Source organism: Vulpes vulpes, chromosome 9 (assembly GCF_048418805.1).
Source record: "Vulpes vulpes isolate BD-2025 chromosome 9, VulVul3, whole genome shotgun sequence".
Lineage (NCBI taxonomy): Eukaryota > Metazoa > Chordata > Mammalia > Carnivora > Canidae > Vulpes > Vulpes vulpes.
The window spans coordinates 101,198,343-101,217,957 of NC_132788.1; the positions used below are offsets into that span (position 1 = coordinate 101,198,343).

Genomic DNA, 19,615 nt, shown 5'->3' on the forward strand with positions numbered 1-19,615 from the left:
TTTGGCAGGGACAGGCAGGTTTTATTCCAAGCGCTGGAGAGTGGCAGTCCCTTCTCCCCCAGAATGACCCTGGGACAGAGGGACAGGCTCTTGGCAGAGCCTGGGAGGTGGGTAGCAGCTCAGAGCAGGAAGGGGATGATGGGCATGCGCAGGGGTGGGTAGTCTCGGAACTCCTTCAGGTAGCTGCGGTGCTTGCCCTTGGCCCAGATGGTCATCTGAGTGAAGCCCACCAGGGAGAAGAGGGCCACTGTGGGACAGCAGGGGCATCAGGGGCCGCACATCCAGGGCCCTGGATGGGCTGGGTCCCACAGAGGGAGGGACAGCGGGCTCACCTGGGAGACATTGTGTCATGATGGCAAAGCCAATCCAGGACCCCACCTGTGGGGAGAGCAGGCAGGGGTAAAGGTGGGCAGGGCTGGGATGTGCCTACATTTCTACAGAGGCCTCGCCCACACCCCAGAGCCACCCCCCTCCTCAAACCCTTTCAGAGCGAGGGGGCAGAAATCAAACTCCAACGCCAGAGAGCCCTTGAGTACACCAGGGCATGAGGAAGCTGCCCCTGCAGCCCCCTACAACTGCAAGCCTGGCCTGACACACCCAACTCCCAGAAAGGCTGGCCTTTCCATCTCCAAATGCTCCAAACTGCTAAAGCAGCCGCTGAGCCAGGCACCCCTATTAGGGGCTGGCCCCTCCACGTGGGGCCCCCACCCCTGGAGGAAGAACAGAGGAGAGAAGGGCAGACCCTCACCTCGTAGGTATAGTTGGGGCAGGACACCAGCAGGAAGAGCCACGTGAAGGGGTTCTTGGTGGGGTATGGGATCTTCCTGGTCTTGGACCCTGGCAGGCAAGACAGGAGGGGCAAGTGAGACCTATCTCTCACCAGCCTGCCCATCTCCCCTCGTCTGGGACAGGCCACTCACCCGCTGGCCGCAGGTCTCGCAGGGCCATGTGGATGGAGAAGTTGCCAAGCTGGCAGATCTGTCAGAGCAGCAGGGTCAGCCCAGAGCCCCCAGACTCCCCGCCCCATCCCCCTCCTCCCAGCCTGCTTACCACGAAGATGGCCAGTGCCAGTTTAACCTGCTGAGCTCCGTAGGCTGAAGGGGAAGTGAAGAAGGGAGGCCCATGAGGGGAAAGCCAGGCACGGGGGGGAGGCTCGTGGCAGGGGGAACAGGGTAGGGCCCAAGGCCACTTACTAGGGGGCGTGTAGAGAGGATGGTTGATGTAATAGGCCATCCAGGCAGCAAAGCCCCAGTAGTAGGTGCAGTTCTGAAAATGAGCAAGGCTGGGATGAGGCCTGGCCTGGCAGAGGGTGGCACCAGGGATGTGCAGGGTCTGGGGATGCATCCGAGTGGGTTGGGCTGGGAGGAGGCCACGGTCTGGGTGGACGCACCCCAGGGCGCTCACCTTGAAGATGTTGCGCAAGGGCATGGTGCCATGGGAGAAGCGGTGCACGAAGAGCGTCTCCAGTAGACGCTTGACGTAGTGGAATGAGTGGCAGATGCAGGCGAGGCTGGGGGGGGAGCCGGCTCAGCTGGGGCGAGTCCAGCAGGCCTTCCCCCCTCCCCCCACCGCCCCCTTCCACCTGGCCCCACTCACTGCACCACCGTGTGCCGGCTGGACGTGAAGTCGTATTTGTGGCCGTAGATGAAGGGGACGCGGAAGTAGAAGAGCAGATAGATAAAGAGGGGCCCTGCGTACTCAGTCAGGAAGACCTAAGGCACGAGGAGCAGGTGAGTCACCCCAATGTGGCTGATGGGAAAGGAGTCCCCAGAAAGGGCTAGGACTCACCGTCACCCAGCTGATCTGGGCCCCCAGGTCCCGGAAGTAGAGTGTGGCCGTGGTGCCCACGGGCAGCTTCTGCAGAATGTCCTCATCCTTCAGGGACTTGCCCTCTGCAGAGACCGGCCAAGACTCAGTGCTGCCCGGACCTTTGCCCACCACCACCCGGGAGCCTAGGGGTGGCCAAGCGGACAGCTATACTCACTGGGATCCAGGCGGAGGGACTGGCGAGCAGGGTACCACTGCGGATCTGTGGGGGAGAGGAGGGCGTCACAGCACACAGCCTAACAGCCCAGGGACCCCACATCTCCAGCGCATGGACAAGGCCTCTGACGTCTGTGCCTCCAGGACACGGCCGAGAACAGCCCAAGTAGAGGCAGGATATTGTCCTTCTGAAAGCCCAGCAAGGGCATTCCTGCCAAGGGCCACGCAGGCCCACCTGCCCCAGGCAAGCCAAGAGAACCCTGAGCCACAGGGAGGGCATCACTGCAGGACCTGGGGGGAGAGGCATGCAGGACGGGGTACCACCCTGAGGCCCCTGCCCATAGGGGTCATGGAGGGCAGGGCAAATGGGCCCTGGACTTACGGGTCTTGGTGAAAAGGTTCTTGATCTCGGCAATGGTGGCATGGGGCTCCACCTGGGGGAAGCACGGGCCGCAAAGAAGTCAGGGCAGGGTGGGGCATGATCGAAGACCCGTCCTGGTGAGGGGGGATGGACAGGGGACCTGGGCAGCTGCTACGGGAGGGGGAAGGCTGGAGCTCAGGCCCCCCACCTACATGCCCAAAAGGAGCAGCCAGGGCCCTGCCCGAGTGGAAACAGCTGTAGGCCTGAGGTCCCGGTTTTACCAGGACACCCCTGGCCTAGCTGGGAGACAGCTGGAGCATGAGAAGCTGGGCCCGCTTCTCTGCCTCCTCCTCACCCCCGCTACAGCTCCCCTCAGAGTGAAGGCCCTCTCGGGGCCAGAACTCCCTGGGACAGGAGCCCTTTCCCCCTTCCTGGCCTTGACAGGGGACAGGTCTCAGAACTCCCACCTTCTGCCCAGGCCCCAAAGCCCTGCAGGGTCCACAGAGGCTACTTCACCTCCTCCCACCAGGAGGCCAGCTCCTGGCCACACCCAAGGCCCATCGCTGCCCACTCTACCCCAAGCCGGCAGCGACAGGCCTGGGGACAGTACCCTTCGTACTCCTGAGGCGTAGGTGGGGTGTCAGGACACAGGTTGGAGGGACACAGTCCAGCTGGACAGCTCCCATGTCCTCAGAACCAGAAGCCCCAGGAAGGCACAGGGTCTCAGGCCCAGTGCCCTTGGCCCAGTACAGCTGGCGCCACAGTCCTACCTTGTCCAGGAAGCACAGCTTCTCCCGCGTCTTTGCGTCCAGAATCTCCACCTCGAAGAAGAGAACGGCCTTTTTAGGTTTTTTGGTCGCTTTGGCGGGTGCGATCCGGGGGAGGCCGTTGAGGCCGAGACTAGGGCCGGGGCCGAGGCCCTGGCTGGCCTCCCGGGCCACCATGCTCATGTTCAGGTCCATGCTGCCCCGCTCTGCCCGCCGCAGCCAGCGGCCCCAGCTGCCGGCCCTCAGCCCCCACCGCAGACCTCCCCACGCGAAGCAGCTCTGGGCCGGGCCGGCGCGATCAAATTCTGCCGCGGTGCTGGAAAGGAGCCCGCGCCTGCCCTGGCACCGCCGTCTTCTGTGCAGATGTAACCCGAGTGCCCCGCAGCCATGGCCCAGCTAAATATAAAACTGCCCCAGACTGAGCCCCCCAGGAGCCCTGCCACAGACCTCCCAGGGGCGACCCCCAGGGGCTGGGTCCCCACAAAAGTGAGGCTTTCTGGTGGACACAGCAGGGATACCTCCCCTGCGGCGGGCACCAAGGTGCCTCCAGCCCAGGCCCCATGCAAGGCGGGGTCAGCCACTGGAGGAGGGTGAGCGGCCCACGAGCCACCCAAGCCCCGGCGGCCAGCTCAGGCCCGCAAAGTTCACTGGGCTTGGAGAAATCCCAGCTATTTTGAGAATCCGAGAGATAGATCATCCATTTCCCCTCCTGAGCTGTAAGAGACTCTGCGGATTACTTTCCTTGTGCATTTATGTTCCCAGGGAGGTGACAGATTCCGGACTTATTGGTGCAGAGAGCCTCTAAGCGTGTAAAGGGTCAGGAAACCAAGTCTCCAGCTGCATCCTCAACCTGCACTGATGAGCCCTTGGCCCTTGCCTCCCTGCCCTGCCTCTCCACTCACTTCTCACTTGAAGGTCCATGCAGACCTCACTCAAGGCCACCTCTAGGGCAGTGTTCCCACTGCATCCGCCCAACATAGCACCCTTGCCTAGGCCCTGAGCCCCACAAAGCCCAGAGCACACTGCCTGGCCGCCCCCACCCAACGGCTCTGCCTGAGTCCCCACACAGTGGCCAGACAGGAGCAGAACAGCAGGGCAGACTGGGAGGGACGGTGGCCTCAGGGAGGATGCGGCCCACCCGTCCCAAGCAGGTCAGAGAAGGTACCTGGAAGAGCAGTGAGTACATGAACTGCTGGAGCTGGATGGAGGCCCAGCAGTGGTCAGCTGATCCCAAAAGGCCCAAGTGCTCCCATGGGGGGCTTGGCCCAGATGCTCTTAGACATGGGGCCGTGGCAGGCAGCACTGGCTCTAACCTCAAGTCAGCCCCTGGCTAGCAGGTGCTGAGAATCCTTCCCACCCCCCGGTAGACCCTTGGTCAGAAGCAGTTGGGGAAAGGAGCAGAATGAGAACCCCAGGGCAGGACCCCAGCCAGGGCTCTTTGAGGACACAGCCACCCACCTGCAGCCCAGGCAGATGGGTCCACTGCAGCCAGCACCCTCCATGTGTCCCCCAATAACAGGGCATGGTGGGCAGCACCCAGGACTGAGTCTGGCCCCACCATGCAGTCACTGGGTGACCAGCCCCTCACTTCTCTCTCAGCCTCTGCTGGCGGGCAGGTAGGAGGGCGTGGACCTCAAGGAGCCATAAGGGTCCTAAGGCAGTGCGAGCGAAGCACCAGCATGGTGCCTGACAGCGCCCCAAAACCTGAGGCCATGAGGCTGGGCACGAGCCAGCGGGAAAGGCACAGGCCTGGGTGCAGATCCTGCAGCACAGAGGCCCATTTGCCGATGTACGCTATGCCCGCTCCACACCACCTACAGGAGATGGCCCAACACCCATCCCTGGCCTACGCCGCCTACTGACGCTGCGCTAGACGGAGGGGGCCTGCTGCCGACGGCAGGCTCTGCCCAGCTGTGTGGACTTGGGGGGCAGGTGACTGAGTCCCTCTGAGCCAAAGAGAAGGACCAGAAAAATGAAGCCGGTCCTACTGCCCAGAGTGCCGGGCCCCACCAAGAGGACTTGTAGGAGAGGGAAGAGGCACATGCAGAATGTGCCAGAAAGGGCTAGAATAGCAGGGCCATGGGCAGGCAAAGGGCCTGCCCCATGGCAGCAGGTATATTAATAGTTCCTGGGTCCCAGGGGGGCAGTGCCCACATGCCTCCAGAGCCCGTGTGGGGCAGGAAGGCAGCACCGCGCCTCTTGGGAGAGGAGGCCTCTGAGTTCCTGCTGAACCACTCAATAGCTTAAAATACAACCGGCCCCTCTCCCTGCTGGCCAGCTGCTGAGGGAGGGCTGAAATCCTACTCCTCTCCCCCAACCTGGGCACCAGACCAGGGTCCCGGGGAGAGTCGGGGGCCCCCGACTGGCTGCCGGGAGAGGAAGCTGGTGGCGGGAGGGGCGGCCAGTAGAGGGGCACACTCCCAGTAGCCACAACCACGGACGCGCCCAGGCGGATCCCAGGCTGGAGGAGAGGAGCCCGCGCCCTCCCACAGGTAAGCCTGGCCCTCGGGGAAGCACCCAGGGGCCCAGCCCGGCAGGGTGGGGGCTGCCTCAGCTCAGGGCCACTCTTCTGCCCCCAAATCCCAGGACCCAGCAGCCTTCACTATGAGAGAGGTCTGAAAGGCCCTGAGGGGTGAGGGCGATGTGGGACACAGGACCTCTCTGTACTATTTCTGCAATTCTCCATACGTCTGTAATTATTGCAAAATAAAAAGCGAAATAAAAGTTATGCTAGATGGCATAGGGGAAAAAAAAGTATACTAAGGAAAAGAAGCCAGACACAAAGAATCACATATTTATGTAAAATGTCTGGAATAGGCAAATGCAAGGAGGCAGAAAGGCGGCACTGCCAGGGGCTGGGAAGGGGAGTGAGCACCCTGCCTAATGGGAATCTGGCATCTTTTAGGGACAATGGAAATACTCTGGAACTAAACCAAAGTGTGGCTGCAGCGGGGCAGACAAGAGTGTGAATGTACTCAATGCTGCTAAACTGTTCATCTTTAAATGGTTACTTTTATGTGGATTTCACCTCAATCAATTATTTTCAGGGGGGTGGCTAACAGGCAGGCCCCAATTACCCATCAAGAAAAGGTCCCAAGGCAGGGAGCAGCAAGGGCTCACCACTCCCATCCACCCCCCTATACTGAGGGCCTAAACACAAGGACCCAGCTGGTCGTGTGCTTCCCAGTCTCTGGTCCCAGAACCCACCCACCCACCGCACCCCTCCCCAACCCACACCACCCCACACTGTGCTGTGCTTCCCTCTCCTTCCCTCCCTCTCTCCTTCCCTCTCCTTCCCTCTCCTTCTCTCTCTCTCTCTCTCTCTCTCTCTCTCTCTCTCTCTCTCTCACACACACACACACACACACACACACACACCTGCCAGACCACCAGCCTGGGGTGGGGCCCAGGGTAGGCCTAGACCAGGTCAGAGGGTACAGACAGCTGCCAAGCACAGCTCACAGGCAGGGTTCCTGAGCGCAGGGTAGGCAGCAGGCCCAGGCCTCATCCCTGGGGAGAAGACAGGCCAGCAGAAGGGAGGAGAGGTTAGCCCTTCTAAGGGAGCTAGAAGCAGGGGAAGGGCTGGGAGGGGTGTTATATTCGATGGATGGGTGAGGGGGGCCCCTGGCCCTAGGTCCCAGCACTGACCACAAGCAGGGGGTGTGGCACCACAGCCTCAAGCACAATGGACACAGAGGACAAGGACAGGGCAGACACGCTGGCCTGAGACACGGGAGCGTGGCGTTGCGATGACAGTTCCACTAGCCTGGGAGGAATTCTCACCCAGGCGCCTGAGATTCCAGGGTCTGGCCAACAGCAACTCGTGGCATGCCACGAGGTCAAGGCATGGGGGTGGGGGGAAGGGCAGGACAGAGGGCGGGGCCACAGCCCACCCTGAAAGAGGGGTGGGGGCCAGGCTGCAGCCTTCCCCAGCCTGGAGAGGAGTGACCAGAGCCAGTGCTGAGCAGCAGGGCCTCTGGCCTTCACTGTCTTCGTGGAAATACACTGCAGATCAACACAGCACCAGTGGAAAAGGGGGTGATGTTTTCTGAGGACTGTTCTGAGCCAGTGCCAGTGCCCAGAGCAAGGCTCTAGGGATGAACCCCATCTGGCGGATGAGAAAACCAGAGCAATGGGAAAGCAGAGCAGTTATGCAACTACATGAGAGGCCCAGGGCCTTTGCACATGCTGTTCCCACTGCCTGGTCCACTCTCCCCCAGACCCCTCGGGGCTCCTTCCTTCATGTCCTTGGGCCTTTAGATAAATTCTCAGTGAGGCCCTTCCTGACTCAAAAATAGCAACCCCCAGATAGCAGCTCCTGAGGGCAAGGACTGTCCTGTTCTCAACCATTTCCCAGCACTCAGAACAGCCCAGCAAGAAGGCGTGCTCAGTAAACACCTGCATGAGGCAACTGGGCTTGCCCAAGGTCACACACATCAGGACCTAAAGCTCCCTCGCCACTACCCTCTGAGCCAAGGCCCTGCCCTGCTCCTCCTGCACCACACGCCAGGGGGCCCTACCCACCTTGCCAAACCCCAGGGCAGCAACAGGGTGGAGGCTGCTGCCTGGAGCTCTCCCTATCCTGGACCTAGCTCCAAGGAAGCCTCTCTGAGGCCTACAGACATGCCCACCTGCTCCAGTGACCCCGGCGGGTCCAGCATTCTGGCAGCTGGACCCTCCTGCCAGCTCTGGGGCACTGCTCACCAAGGGAAAGGGTCAGTGACCAAGCCAGCTCCAGTTCCCGGGGAAACTCGCTGTCTTTCTTCACCAGCAATCCCAACCCAGAAGGGGCTCCATGCTGACAGGCTCTACGTGGCCAAGGTCCTCAGAGGCACTACCACAGGCCCAGCGGCCCCCTCACAAGGAGGGCTCAAGGGCCTCCACAACCACGCACATCCCCCAGGCTCTGAGGTCAAGGGGACCCACTTACTTCCTGGCTGTGTGGCCTTGGACAAGTAACTCAACCTCTCTGAGCCTCCATTTTCTCATCTCTAAAGTGAGCTGCCCCCACCTGCCATCCTACAGGATTACTGTAAGACTTACAGAGATAACAACCAAAAAAAGTACGTAAACGTGCCCAGCCTAAAAGTGATCCCCGTAAAGAGTAAATACGATTAAACCGATACTGGCAAAATAGTACTGGCAGGTAAGCAGGGCTCCTGGCCCATTCTCCCCAAGTCCGAGCACGGCCATGAAGGAGCCCAACCACAGGGCACCAAGGTCGGAGAGGTGGTGCCATGATGCTCCATCCAGCTGGTGACCGCGCAGCCCCAACCCCAACAATAGCAAGACACGTGCAGGTGGGAGGAGCGGGGCTGCAGTGCCGTCCCGTCCCCAGCGCACTTCACCGCCCTTCACCGCCGGCCGCCGCCCTCCACTGCCCCCTCGTGGCCGCGCCCTGCACTCCCCCCGCGGGAAGACACCCTGGTCACCCAGGCAACTCAGGCAGCGTGGGGTGGGACCAGGATGGGACCAAGAAAGCGAGCACTGCCTCGGGCTCTGCCACCTGCCAGCCAAGAGGCCTTGAGAGCAGGGCCCCACATCCATCCAGTCCTTCCTTCCTTCATCCACTCCTGCCTGCCTCCCTCCCTCCCCCATCTCAGGGGCTGCAGCGAACCTTCACAGAACAGCGCCCCCAGCCTGCGTGCGCTGTGGGGGAGGGGGGATAGGCAACAGTGACATGGTATGTCGCCAAGAGTTATGGAGAAAAACAGAAAGGGGAGAGGGCAGGTGGGGGAGGAAACCGATTTTCGAGGGAGTGGTCAGGGAAAGCCTCCCTGAGGAAGGGGCATCTGAGCAAAGGCCAGAGGGACATGAGGGAATGGAACATGTGCAGCAGGCAGAGGGAACAGCAAGTACAAAGGCCCAGCGGCAGCACTGACCTCAGCATATCTGAGGAGCAGGAGGGCCCTGTGGACAGAACAGAGTGAGTGAGGGGGGAGGGAAGGGACAGGGCAGGTCATTCAGGGCCTTGTGGGCCATGGGGAGGGCTCCGGCTTTTACCCAGAGTGAGGGGGGGTGCCAGGAAGGGTTTGAGAGTAGAGCAGGGGTGGGATCACGTGCTCACAGGCACCTCCTGGGAATCAGACTAGGGCAGAGGCAATAATGGGGGGTGGAAGCAGGGAGGTGGCCACAGAGGAGTGAAAAGTGCTAGAAATCTGGACAGACTATAAAGGCAAAAAGCACAGGGTCTGAAGGTCTGAAGGTCTGAAGATCTGAAGGAGGTAGGGGAGGGGGGTCTGAAGTTTCTGACCTGAGCCCCAGAAGGGAGCAGTGGCAGGAGCAGGCACCATGTAGGCCAGGTGTGAAGAGCCAAGTTTGTGACTGCTGATCCTGCCGGAGCTGCCAGACAGCCATGGCCCACAGGACCCAGGCCCCCTGCAAGGCCTCCAGGCAGGAGCCCAGCCCCCTCTTGAGCTTCAGCGTCCCCATCTTCACCAACACATCCAGGCCCAGTGCTCCCCAGACCCCTCCCATCTGTGAACAAGACTCAGCGGCCACATCCCAGGGCCCCCTGGGACAAAGGGTAAGGAGAGGCCTCAGGGTCAGCTTGGCTTCCAGGTCACCCTCACCAGCTCCCACTTATGCACCTGGAATTTCTGTGCATCCTAATATGGGACCTGCCCATGGGGATACGTCCAGAACAGCAGGCCCGGAGCTGCAGCACAGACCCCTTTCCTTATCCTCCCCTTTTAGCTGCACAACAACCGAGGGAGCAGGGGCTGTTAGCTCCATTTTTCAGATGAGGAAGCTGAGGTCCAAAGGTTGAGGAGCACACCCAGCCCCCCACCCAGGCCTCTGGGGCCCCACCCCAGCCAGCATGTACCCTGCAGAGGCCCCTGCAGAGACAGCATGAGGCAGCAGACCCTGCCTCCAGCAGGCTCTCTGGGACCCCACAGGGGTCTGCTTGCCAGGAAAAGGCCTCACAAGTGGGCCACCTTGTGTGGAGCCACCAGGGCTGTGGGGGAGTGTGACCTTGGTGGGCAACATCTTCTCCTGGGGCACAAAAGGCCTGCTGTGGGTACCAGCCCTGCTCCGTGCAGCCTGGGACTCTAGGCTGGGCAAAGGCCCTGACACATTCTTTGGCCAAATGGCCCCGGCGCTCATGGCCCCCAAGACCCCCACTCAGGGCCTGAGGGGATGGAGGCCCGGCCTTGAGCAGCAGGGCACCCAGCCAGCTTACCCACTTCATGGGTGCAGAGGTTTGGGCACAGTCGCCTGGACTCAGCAACTAAGCACTTGCAGCTCCCTTTCCCTTCCACTTTCCAGAAATATCGAAATCACACTGCTCATGCCAGGGTGGCTGAGAAGATCTTGGGCTCAGCTGCCAGGAAGCCAGCACAGGCCGCACCTGCTCCGCCAGAAATACCTCCTTCCCCAGTGGCCTCAGCTCGTGACCCCATTTCTCTGAGGTGCCTGGGGCAGTTGCACCAGCCTCCCCAATGTGCCATGGTGGGGGCAGAATGTCACCAAGGCTGGAAGGGCTGGGAGACACTAACGACCCACTCCCAGGCTCTCACCAGCCAGTTCCCACCTCCCACCCTGCTGGCCAGACAAGAGGAGCTAGTGTCTGCCAACGTCCCTAGGCTCTGGGATGGGGGCCAGAGGCTGGCGGAGCACCATGCAGCCGAGCAGCATCCTGGAGAACATTCTCTGGGTGCTCCTGTGACCCCGGGTTGGTCACTGTGATCACAGGAAGCCCAACCTGAAGGGGACACTGAACCAACATGGCAGGGACTCAGGGTCTCAGGCCTATTGACCTGCTACTCACTGGTACCCACAGCCCATGCACATCCCACCTGCCCCGGGGCCGGCACAGGCCTTATCTCCCTGGCCTCCAGGGAACGCTGTCCCACCCAGAGCAGAGCTGCCAGGGCCTATGCCATCTGGAAGTGCCTCTGCGAGTAACATCTATCACATGCCTACCTTGTGCCAAGGACTGTGCTAAGGCCTTCACCTGCATAACTCACCTAGCCTCCCCTGGGTCTGTAAGCTAACTGTGACCCCAGTTAGGCAGCTCCAAAATGAGGGGGCCCTCACCCAAGGCTCATGGCCAGGAAGTGCCAGAGCTAGTGCCAACCCGCCTGCTAGGATCCAAAGGCCTTGCTCACCACCATGATGCGATACCACGGCCACTCTGAGGAGGAGAGTTGAATGCCAACAGGAAAAGAAGTGAAGGACAGGCCCCTGGATCTGATTATCTGGAAGACACCCCCCTCCCTGCTGATACTCCAACTCCAGCACACTTGTCTTGGAGGGTCCAGACTCTGCAGAACATGTCACCCCCACAGGGAGTGCCTTGCAGGGGAGCCCAAGGCCCAAGGGCTGAGCCAGCTTCCTGACCAGGCCTCAGCCTCTAGAGGCCCCAGCGCACTCAGGTACCAAAGATAAAAGGCCTGTCACCCCCCGACACCACACAGAGGGGCCTAGGCAGGCTCAGCAGTGGCCAGCGGCCTTCGCACTTCCTGTTGTGGCCACCGCAGGCAGAACAGCGGAGGTGGGGGGAGGGGGGGACAGCTGGCGACACTGACATGGACACCGACACTGAGTGAGCAGCAGCGCTGCAGAGGCCGGACTCAGACCAGCCTTCCCTGCCTAAGCCTTAGCTTCTCCACCTGCTCAATGGGAATGTTCAGAAGAGGACCTAACACAGACGATGCTCGATGCTCGCGGCCCCAAACCCTGCCTGCTCACTCGACCCCGCTGAAGAGCCCTGGCCTGGGCAACCTAGGAGGGAGCCCAGGGTCTCCGAAGGGGGAGCTGGCACCCACAGCTGCACAAGCTCCTGGGTGACAGATGGGGACAGCCACCTCAACCAGAGCTGCCTTCCTCAAACGGGACCTGCCCTCTGGAAGAAGCCCAACATGATCCCCCTGAGGGACTCCAGTGGCCCAGACCCTCCCAATAGGGCCTCAGCCATTCCCTGGGGTGGTTCCCCACCCTGTCCTTGCCCTACCCCCTGGGGGGGCCATGAACACCAAGCACGCAGCCACCACCAGCTTACACTGACCCTGTTGGACTGGCACTGTTACCCCATTTTACAGACAGGGAGGATGAGGCTCAGGAGCATAAGTCACAGCCCAACAACACCTGGCCACAAGCTCCCGGGGCAGGACCCCATCTGGTTTGGCTTAGAAATGAATGCTCTTCCTCCAGGGCTGTCCCTGGCCCTAGAACCTCTAGGGATGGCCCAGCTCTGCCCCCTCTGCACCCCTGCACGACCTGGCCAGGTCGAGGTTGTGACCATGTGTGGTCTCTGCATCTCTGAGCAGGAAGGTGCCATGAGGCCAAGAAGGGGGAAGAGCCAGGAGACACTGAGCCCTGCAAACACAGGCTGATGGGAGCAGCAGGAGAAGCTCACCCAGGCTGACCACCCACCTGCGTCCAGCACTTCCGGCCCACTGTGGCAGGCAGGTTAGTCCACCCCGGAAGCTCTCCCGGAACAGCCCACGCTGGGAGGCCCGTGGCCAGCCTTAAATATATGCACAGCCAACAGCTAATGCCTCCCGTACTCACAGTGTGCCAGGCACATTCTTTTTTTTTTTTTTTTTTTTTTTTTTTTGCCGGACACATTCTCAACAAATTATCTTTGACTATTAATCCCCTCTTGGGGAAACAGGCTCATTTCATTCACTGCATATTGACTGAACACCCACTCCATGCTAGGTGCTGTTAAAGACTCTGGGGATTCGATTCAGCTGTGGAGAGAGAGAAACAGAAATCCTTGCCCACATGCAGATGACATTTTAGCGGGAGTGGGGAAGAAAGACAAAGTTATACCTAATGTTAGAAGATGCCATGTGCTACAGGAAAAGCAGAGCAGGAAAAGGAGACAGGCAGTGGAAGGGGAAGGGGAAGTATGCAGTTTTATATCAAGTGGTCAAGAAAGGCCTCCGGAGGAGATGCTGAGACAGGCTCTGAATGCAGTGGAGGAAAGAGCTATTGAGAAATCTGAGGAGAACATCCAGGCAGAGGAAGTGCCTGTGCAAAGGCCCTGAGGTGCAGCATTCTTGGTGTGTTCAAGCAACAGTGCAGAGGCCTGTGGGGCTGGAGGGAGGAAGGGAGAAAGGGACTGGGGGGTGGTGACAGGTTGTGCAGGGTCTCAGAGGCCACATGAAGATTTTGGCTTCTATTCCAAGTGAAGTGGAAACCCTGGAGGGTTCTGGGGGAGCGCAGGGATACGACCTGACTTGGGTTCTTAAAGAATTCTTCTGGACTACAGGGGAATAGGTTGGAAACAGGGAGCCCAATTCTGTCAGGATAGAAGATGGCTTACACCAAGGGGCTGGCAAACTATGGCCCATAGGTCAATTTTGGTTCACCGCCTGTTTTTGTATAAGGTAAGATGGTCTTTTACATTTTGAAATGGTTGGAGAAAATTAGAAGAAGCCTGTTTTATGACATGTGGAAATTACATGAAATTCAAATTTCAGGATCCACGAAGTTGTATTGAATGTGGCCACACTCGTTGGTTAATGTGTCATCTATGGCTGCTTTTCTCCAACGGATGAGTTGAGAAGATGTCACAGGGGCTGTATGGCCCACAAAGGCCAAAATATTTACTCTCTGGCCGTTCACAGATAAAGCTTGTCAACCCTGGGCCTGGGCCTGGTGATGGTGGGGGTGCTGATGAGAAGTGGCTGCAGAAGTACTCTGAAGGCTTAGCTACAAGATTTGCTGACTTTGGGATGCAAGGTGTGAGAGAATAAGCAGTCAAACAGCCTAGGAGCTGGGTGACTGGAAGGCTGGAAGTGCCATAACTGGAGCAGGGAAATGTAAGTTTGAGGGAGAATCTGGAGCTCAGGTTTGGATATTCAATCTAAAATGCCCTTCAACAGCCCTATGGAGAGCTCCAGCTCGCTGAGAAAGCACATAAGGCAGAGATGGGGGGATGCCTCTGGAAGCTCCACCAGCCTTTTCTGCTGACTGAGGAGTTCCCGATCATTCTCTCAGGAAACGCTTACTGAGCCCCTCAATGTGCTGGGCCCGTGCTAGGTGCTGGGCTTGATGAATGGAAAGACCTATGTGTGAGAGCAGTATGCTGGGCAATGTTCCAGGTGCTGGGATAGAACGGTGGGCACAGCTGAGAGGCCATGCTCCCCCACCAGACCTGCTCACACTCAAAGGGAACAGGGGCAAAGCATCTATCACCTAGCTATCATCTATCATGTGGTCAGGATATACCAGGTGCTATGAAGAAAAGAAAGCAGGACAGGGGGCCCAGAGCACCACAGGAGGTGGTCAGGGAAAGCCCCTCTAAAGAAGTGTAATTTGAGCCACAGCCAGAATGAAGCCAAAGAGGGAGCACCAGCATGAGGCTCCCTGTGGGAAGTGCAAAGGCCATGAGGCAGCATACAGTTTGGCAGGGCTCTGGAACATGCAGAGGCTGGAGCAGAATGGACTTGAGAGTGAGCAGTTGAGGAGAAGGGTGGAGTGGAGGGAGACCCAGACAAGTACTTTAGGAAGTCACCACAACCTGCTCTGGTTTTGAGAAAGATCCCTCTCGCTGCCAGGGGCAAATGTGGAAGCAGACACAGCGGTGAGTCTCAGAAACAACACAGACCAGAGACCTCAATGGGGCCTGACTAGGGCACAGAGGTGCCAAGTTGGGGAAAAGACACTCTAATTCCTGGATTTTTTTTTAAAGATTTTATTTATTTATTTATTTATTCATGAGAGACACACACACACACACACAGAGAGAGAGAGGCAGAGATACAGGCAGAGGGAGATGCAGGCTCCACACAGGGAGCCCAACACGGAACTCGATCCCGGGACCCCAAGATCACGCCCCGGGTTGAAGGCAGGCGCCAAACTGCCGAGCCACCCAGGGATCCCTAATTCCTGGATCTTGAGACACCACTGATTCAAACCAAGTCACCAATTTGAGGGAGGGGGGACTATCTACACAAATATAGGATATATACGTATATCTCAATCAACTTAAGGAACATGAAAACACCAAGGGGGGAAGACTGTGCATGCTGGGATGGAAGGAGGACAGCTGAGGAGTGCAGGATTTCTGGAATGTTTATTAGGCCTACCTGTGACTTTTTTTTTTTTTAATAGGCCTACCTGTGCTGTTTTTTTTTTTTTTTTAAAGATTTTATTTATTTATTCATGAGAGACAGAGAGAGGGGGGCAGAGACACAGGCAGAGGGAGAAGCAGGCTCCTTGCAGAGAGCCTGACGTGGGACTCGGGTCTCTAGGATCACACCTTAGGCTGAAGGTGGCGCTAAACCACTGGGCCACCAGGGCTGCCCCCTACCTGTGTCTTTAAAGGGAATGGTGAAGTAAGAGGAAAAGCCTGGCTCTCACAGTTAAGGAAGGGGTCCGGGAAGATGCCCTTGGCCATGTTCCCCCTGCAGCATTACCTGTGAGCAGCACCCTGAGCCCCACAGGCCTCTGCTGGCTCCACTCTCTGGTCGACAGTAAAATGAAGCAAGGGAAAATGAACCCAGGAATTCTGTATGCACATCCTTCCCCGTGCCTTCTCTCTCCGGCATACATGGTCACTTGTTTCACAGCATCTACTGAAGCCCCTGCCAGGGGCCAAGGCTTACAGAAGGTGCTAAGTCCTATGTGCAGAGAACTAAAACAGAAGAGGCACCAGGGTCATGAGTGTGGCATGCAGGGTCATGTGAATCTCTCAGAGGAGGTGGCATGCAAGCTGAGCCCTGAATGATGGCATTCCAAGATGGGAAGGGCAAAGCCACCTCTCCTGAAATACTGTTATTTAGGACAGGGGTTGCTCGGCTCAACCAAGCCCTGTCCTGAACAGGGACAGTGACAGTGGTTGACAATGGCTCTCCATCCCCAGCCAGAAGATTTTGTTAGACTTTAGTCTCTGGAGTGAATAGTATTCAACAACATACTGTTTCAAACTGCACACATCCCTCCCAAGAATTCTGATACTCCCCTCAGACCCCACAAACAGCTGTGTTCCCCCAAGCCCACCACCGCCCACCTGAGTCAGACTCCTGAGGGGTCATAGGAAACAGCTTCTCCCCACAAGAAGAGTGGAGGCTCCAGTTCTTTGAGCTCTATCCTGCTTCCTGATGATCTATGATGCTCCAGTGACAGTTGCTAAACCGCCCTCCCCCAAATTTGGCCGACCTGCCCTCACCCGAAGGACAGACACCATTCCCACGGGCCCCACCACAAAACTGGCATGGACCCAGCCAGTGCTCCTGGCCCCATTATAAAGGAAAAACAGAGTTCAGAAGGACCTGGACAATGGCACAAGCCCTGCAGTCTGCAGGGCTCACTGAATGGCCTGGGGACATGCTTACATAAGAGCCTGGTTCGAGCAGGGACAGGGACAGGGCTGTGCCAGCCTGCCAGTCACCGTGACCTACTGAGAGGCCCTTTATCCCTCAGAGGACTGGGAAAAGCTCGTGGCCCATCTCTAACTAACCACGGGACTGGAAACGGGGGGAGACCCAAACACCATCCACCACCCACTAGTCAGTAATAAGAAACAACTACTCTGTGCATGTATGTAACAAACACCTAAAACAAGAAGAGCCCCTCAAGGACCTAAAAATAAACCGCCCTCTAAAAGTTTAACTGTTAGGACAAATCAACAGAAAAGGGACTTCATCACGCTCAGGATAAAGCCCATGGGTCTCTCTATCCAGTCGGCCTCATCATTCAACATGGGACACCCACAAAGTATGGCCTCCAGGCCTTGGCACCAAATGCCCCCCTGCCCCTGTCATCCCTTCCCTAAAACCCCTGTCCTCAGGCCTCAGTTTAGATGAAAAGACCTTGAGGGCAAAGGCTGTGGTTCGTTCACCCCAGTATTCCTGAGGTAGGACAGGTACAGAGAAGAACGTTGAACGAATGAACTAATGAGTCAATGACAGACAAAAACAGTGGATCGCCACAACAGGAGAACGCCTGGATGAGGACAACCTGTCAGGATCCTACAAGGCCAAGGGCAGGTGCTATGCCAGAAGCTCGTGGTGAGACCAAGTGTGAGGAGGAGCAGGATGATATGGAACAGGCCTATCTGGGGATACGTAAGGCTAGGTAAATTCCCAGGTGGTCACTTGGTTATTTGGACCACGGCTGGGCTGAACCTGGGGCTCCTGACCAAGGAACCATAAGAAGCCAGCTTCCCTCGATCAGGATCACTAAGGACTAGCTCAGCCCAACACATGAGACACAGTTCTCAGCCAGGTCCCAGCAGCAGCCCCACAATCACCCTTCTGCTCTCCAGGAGCCTGACCACAGAAGATGCATTTACTCATCAAATTGTTCATTTCAACAAGGAGGCCCTGGCCAGATGCTGGGGAAGCTGCAGGAAAGAGATACAAGAAAGAGTCCCTCCCCTCATGGAGCTCAGTCTGACCATGAAGTACCCAAATGAAAATGCAACCACAGCCAGAGGGGGGCCAGAAGGAGAGGAACAGGGTCCTGGGGGATGAGGTGGGGGTCCTACTCCAGGTAGGATGGTCCAGGAAGGCCTCTCTGCATGACTTTAAAGCTGATCTCTCAATAATAAGAAGGGACCCGACAGAAGGGGGGGGTACTCAGATTAAGCCTCTGCCTTCAGCTCAGGTCATGATCTCGTGGTCTTGGGATCAAGTCCCTCATTTCCCTCTCCTCCCCACTTGTGCTCTCTGTCACTGCCTCTCTCTCTCAAATAAATTAATGATTTTATTTATTTGAAAGAGAGAGAGATAGCCAGACAGAGAATGAACGGGGGGGGGGGGGGGCAGAGGGAGAAGCTGGCTCCTCACTTAGTAGGGAGCCTGACACGGGCCAATCCCAGAACCCTGGGATCATGACCTGAGCTGAAGGCACACTCCCAACTGACTGAGCCACCCAGACACCCCCATAAATAAAATCTTGAAAGAAAGAAAGAAAGAAAGAAAGAAAGAAAGAAAGAAAGAAAGAAAGAAAGAAAGAAGAAAGAAAAGAAAAGAAAAAAAAAAAAAAAGAAGGAACCAGGGGAAAATGAGGAAGAGCGTTTCTGGCTGAGGAACCAGCATGTGCTCAGGGCAGGAGCATGGCTGCGGGTGTTTGAGGAGATGAAAAACAGAAGTTTAGGGATGAATGAGGAAAGCAGGGGACAGAGGATGACAAAAAGTCTCTAAGGGATGGTTTTGAGCCACAAGTGCTAAGATCTTTCCATTTACATGAGAAAAGACCCTTTGGCTGCTATTGGGTGGGAAACATGGCCAGGAGGGACAAGAACAGAGGCTGCCCCGCTTCTGAGTGACTAGGGAATGGTAACATCAGAAGACCAGGCTCACCTGAAGCACCCACTTCTTGGGACGATTTTTTATCACAATAAGGCAAAAAGTAGGTTCTGACTGTGCTCCCACTTCACCAAGGATCTTCCCGTGGAGAAAAAGTAGATCCCAAAATCTGACTTCCAATGTGTGTGGCAGTGTATCAAGACTGATCGTGGGCTTCTTCCTCCATCTTCTGGGCCTATTGTTTAGCATGAATCCATCTCCAGCAGCATGTCCAAATGAATCAAGCCTCCATGGCCTTGTTCACAGGCAAGTTTTAAGGCATTCAAAAGAGGCCACGCACAGAAAGCATTTCTAATAACTTGACTGACTGCTCATCTGTCCAACAATTTGTCCTTAATGCTCTGTATCTTGACTATGGGCCAAGAGGCGTGCTGGACACTCTACACCCCCCGTGGCCCTCTGAGACAGGTGTCCTTATCCTGGCTTCACGGCTGGGAACACTGAAGCTCAAGCAGGTAAAGTGCCTGTCCCAAGGGCAGACCCAGTGGCCTCCAAAGATCATGTCCTTCACGACCACAGACTTCATTCTTCCTCAGTGCACAAGGACCTGGGCCCACCCACAGGGAAGCCCCCTCTGGTCTAGCAGAACCCTGGCTCTGCCACTCACCGTGGGATCAAGGGCGCATTGCTTCACTTTTTTGTGGCCCAGTTTCCCCACCTGTCAAACAGAGACAAGAACAGTCCCTCCCTCACAGATGTATTATGAGGATTAAGTGAGTTAACAGATAAATAGCAGTAAGAATAAGTATAACATCAGTAGTGTATTGATGACGAGGGCGATGCTCTGGCTGTCCCCGGGTATTAAGACATCCTCAGCTGCCACTGGCAACAGCAGCAAGAAGGTGTTAAGACGTAGGCTGAACTCAACCAGCCCAACGTCTCCGGCCAAACCTGTCAGTGAGACTGCAGAGATTCCCGACCAAACTCAACTGTGTCATCGAGTCCCTTCCTAGCACAGTCCCCACTCAGGGCTGTCAACTCTCCACTTACCTCTCCTCAGGAACGAGCTATTCAAGAGGCTCTGCGCAGCTCGCAGCTCAGGGGAGCTCCTGAGTCCCATCCTGCGCTCACCCACTCCTGCCACTAAGATCCTCCTACTCACCGACCCCCCCTCAGCCCCGCCTCCACCCCGCCTGCTCGCCTAGGCCCCGCCCACTCCTAAGTCCCGCCCCACCAAACCACCCCCCGGCCCCGCCCTCTACTTAAGCCCGGCTTTTCCCATCCCGCCCAAACCC

General features: G+C 57.5%; 1 protein-coding gene and 1 long non-coding RNA gene across 2 annotated transcripts in view; one reads left to right on the forward strand and one right to left on the reverse strand.

The window, feature by feature from the left end:
* Positions 1–19,615, reverse strand: part of TECR (trans-2,3-enoyl-CoA reductase) — a 25,129-nt gene continuing 5,514 nt past the window's right edge. Inside the window, exons 2-13 of the mRNA XM_025983574.2 lie at positions 3,115–3,165; positions 2,366–2,417; positions 1,985–2,029; positions 1,789–1,892; positions 1,597–1,712; positions 1,405–1,510; positions 1,194–1,266; positions 1,051–1,094; positions 921–978; positions 749–837; positions 333–378; positions 1–247 (exon numbers count right to left, since the gene is read on the reverse strand). Of these exons, the coding sequence (XP_025839359.1) occupies positions 120–247; positions 333–378; positions 749–837; positions 921–978; positions 1,051–1,094; positions 1,194–1,266; positions 1,405–1,510; positions 1,597–1,712; positions 1,789–1,892; positions 1,985–2,029; positions 2,366–2,417; positions 3,115–3,165 (912 nt within the window). The 3' untranslated portion in view covers positions 1–119. The remainder of the gene's footprint in view (positions 248–332; positions 379–748; positions 838–920; positions 979–1,050; positions 1,095–1,193; positions 1,267–1,404; positions 1,511–1,596; positions 1,713–1,788; positions 1,893–1,984; positions 2,030–2,365; positions 2,418–3,114; positions 3,166–19,615) is intronic.
* Positions 5,244–19,615, forward strand: part of LOC140593960 (uncharacterized) — a 22,811-nt gene continuing 8,439 nt past the window's right edge. The window contains exons 1-2 of the long non-coding RNA XR_011994462.1: positions 5,244–5,603; positions 12,384–12,525. This is a non-coding gene — a long non-coding RNA (uncharacterized lncRNA). The remainder of the gene's footprint in view (positions 5,604–12,383; positions 12,526–19,615) is intronic.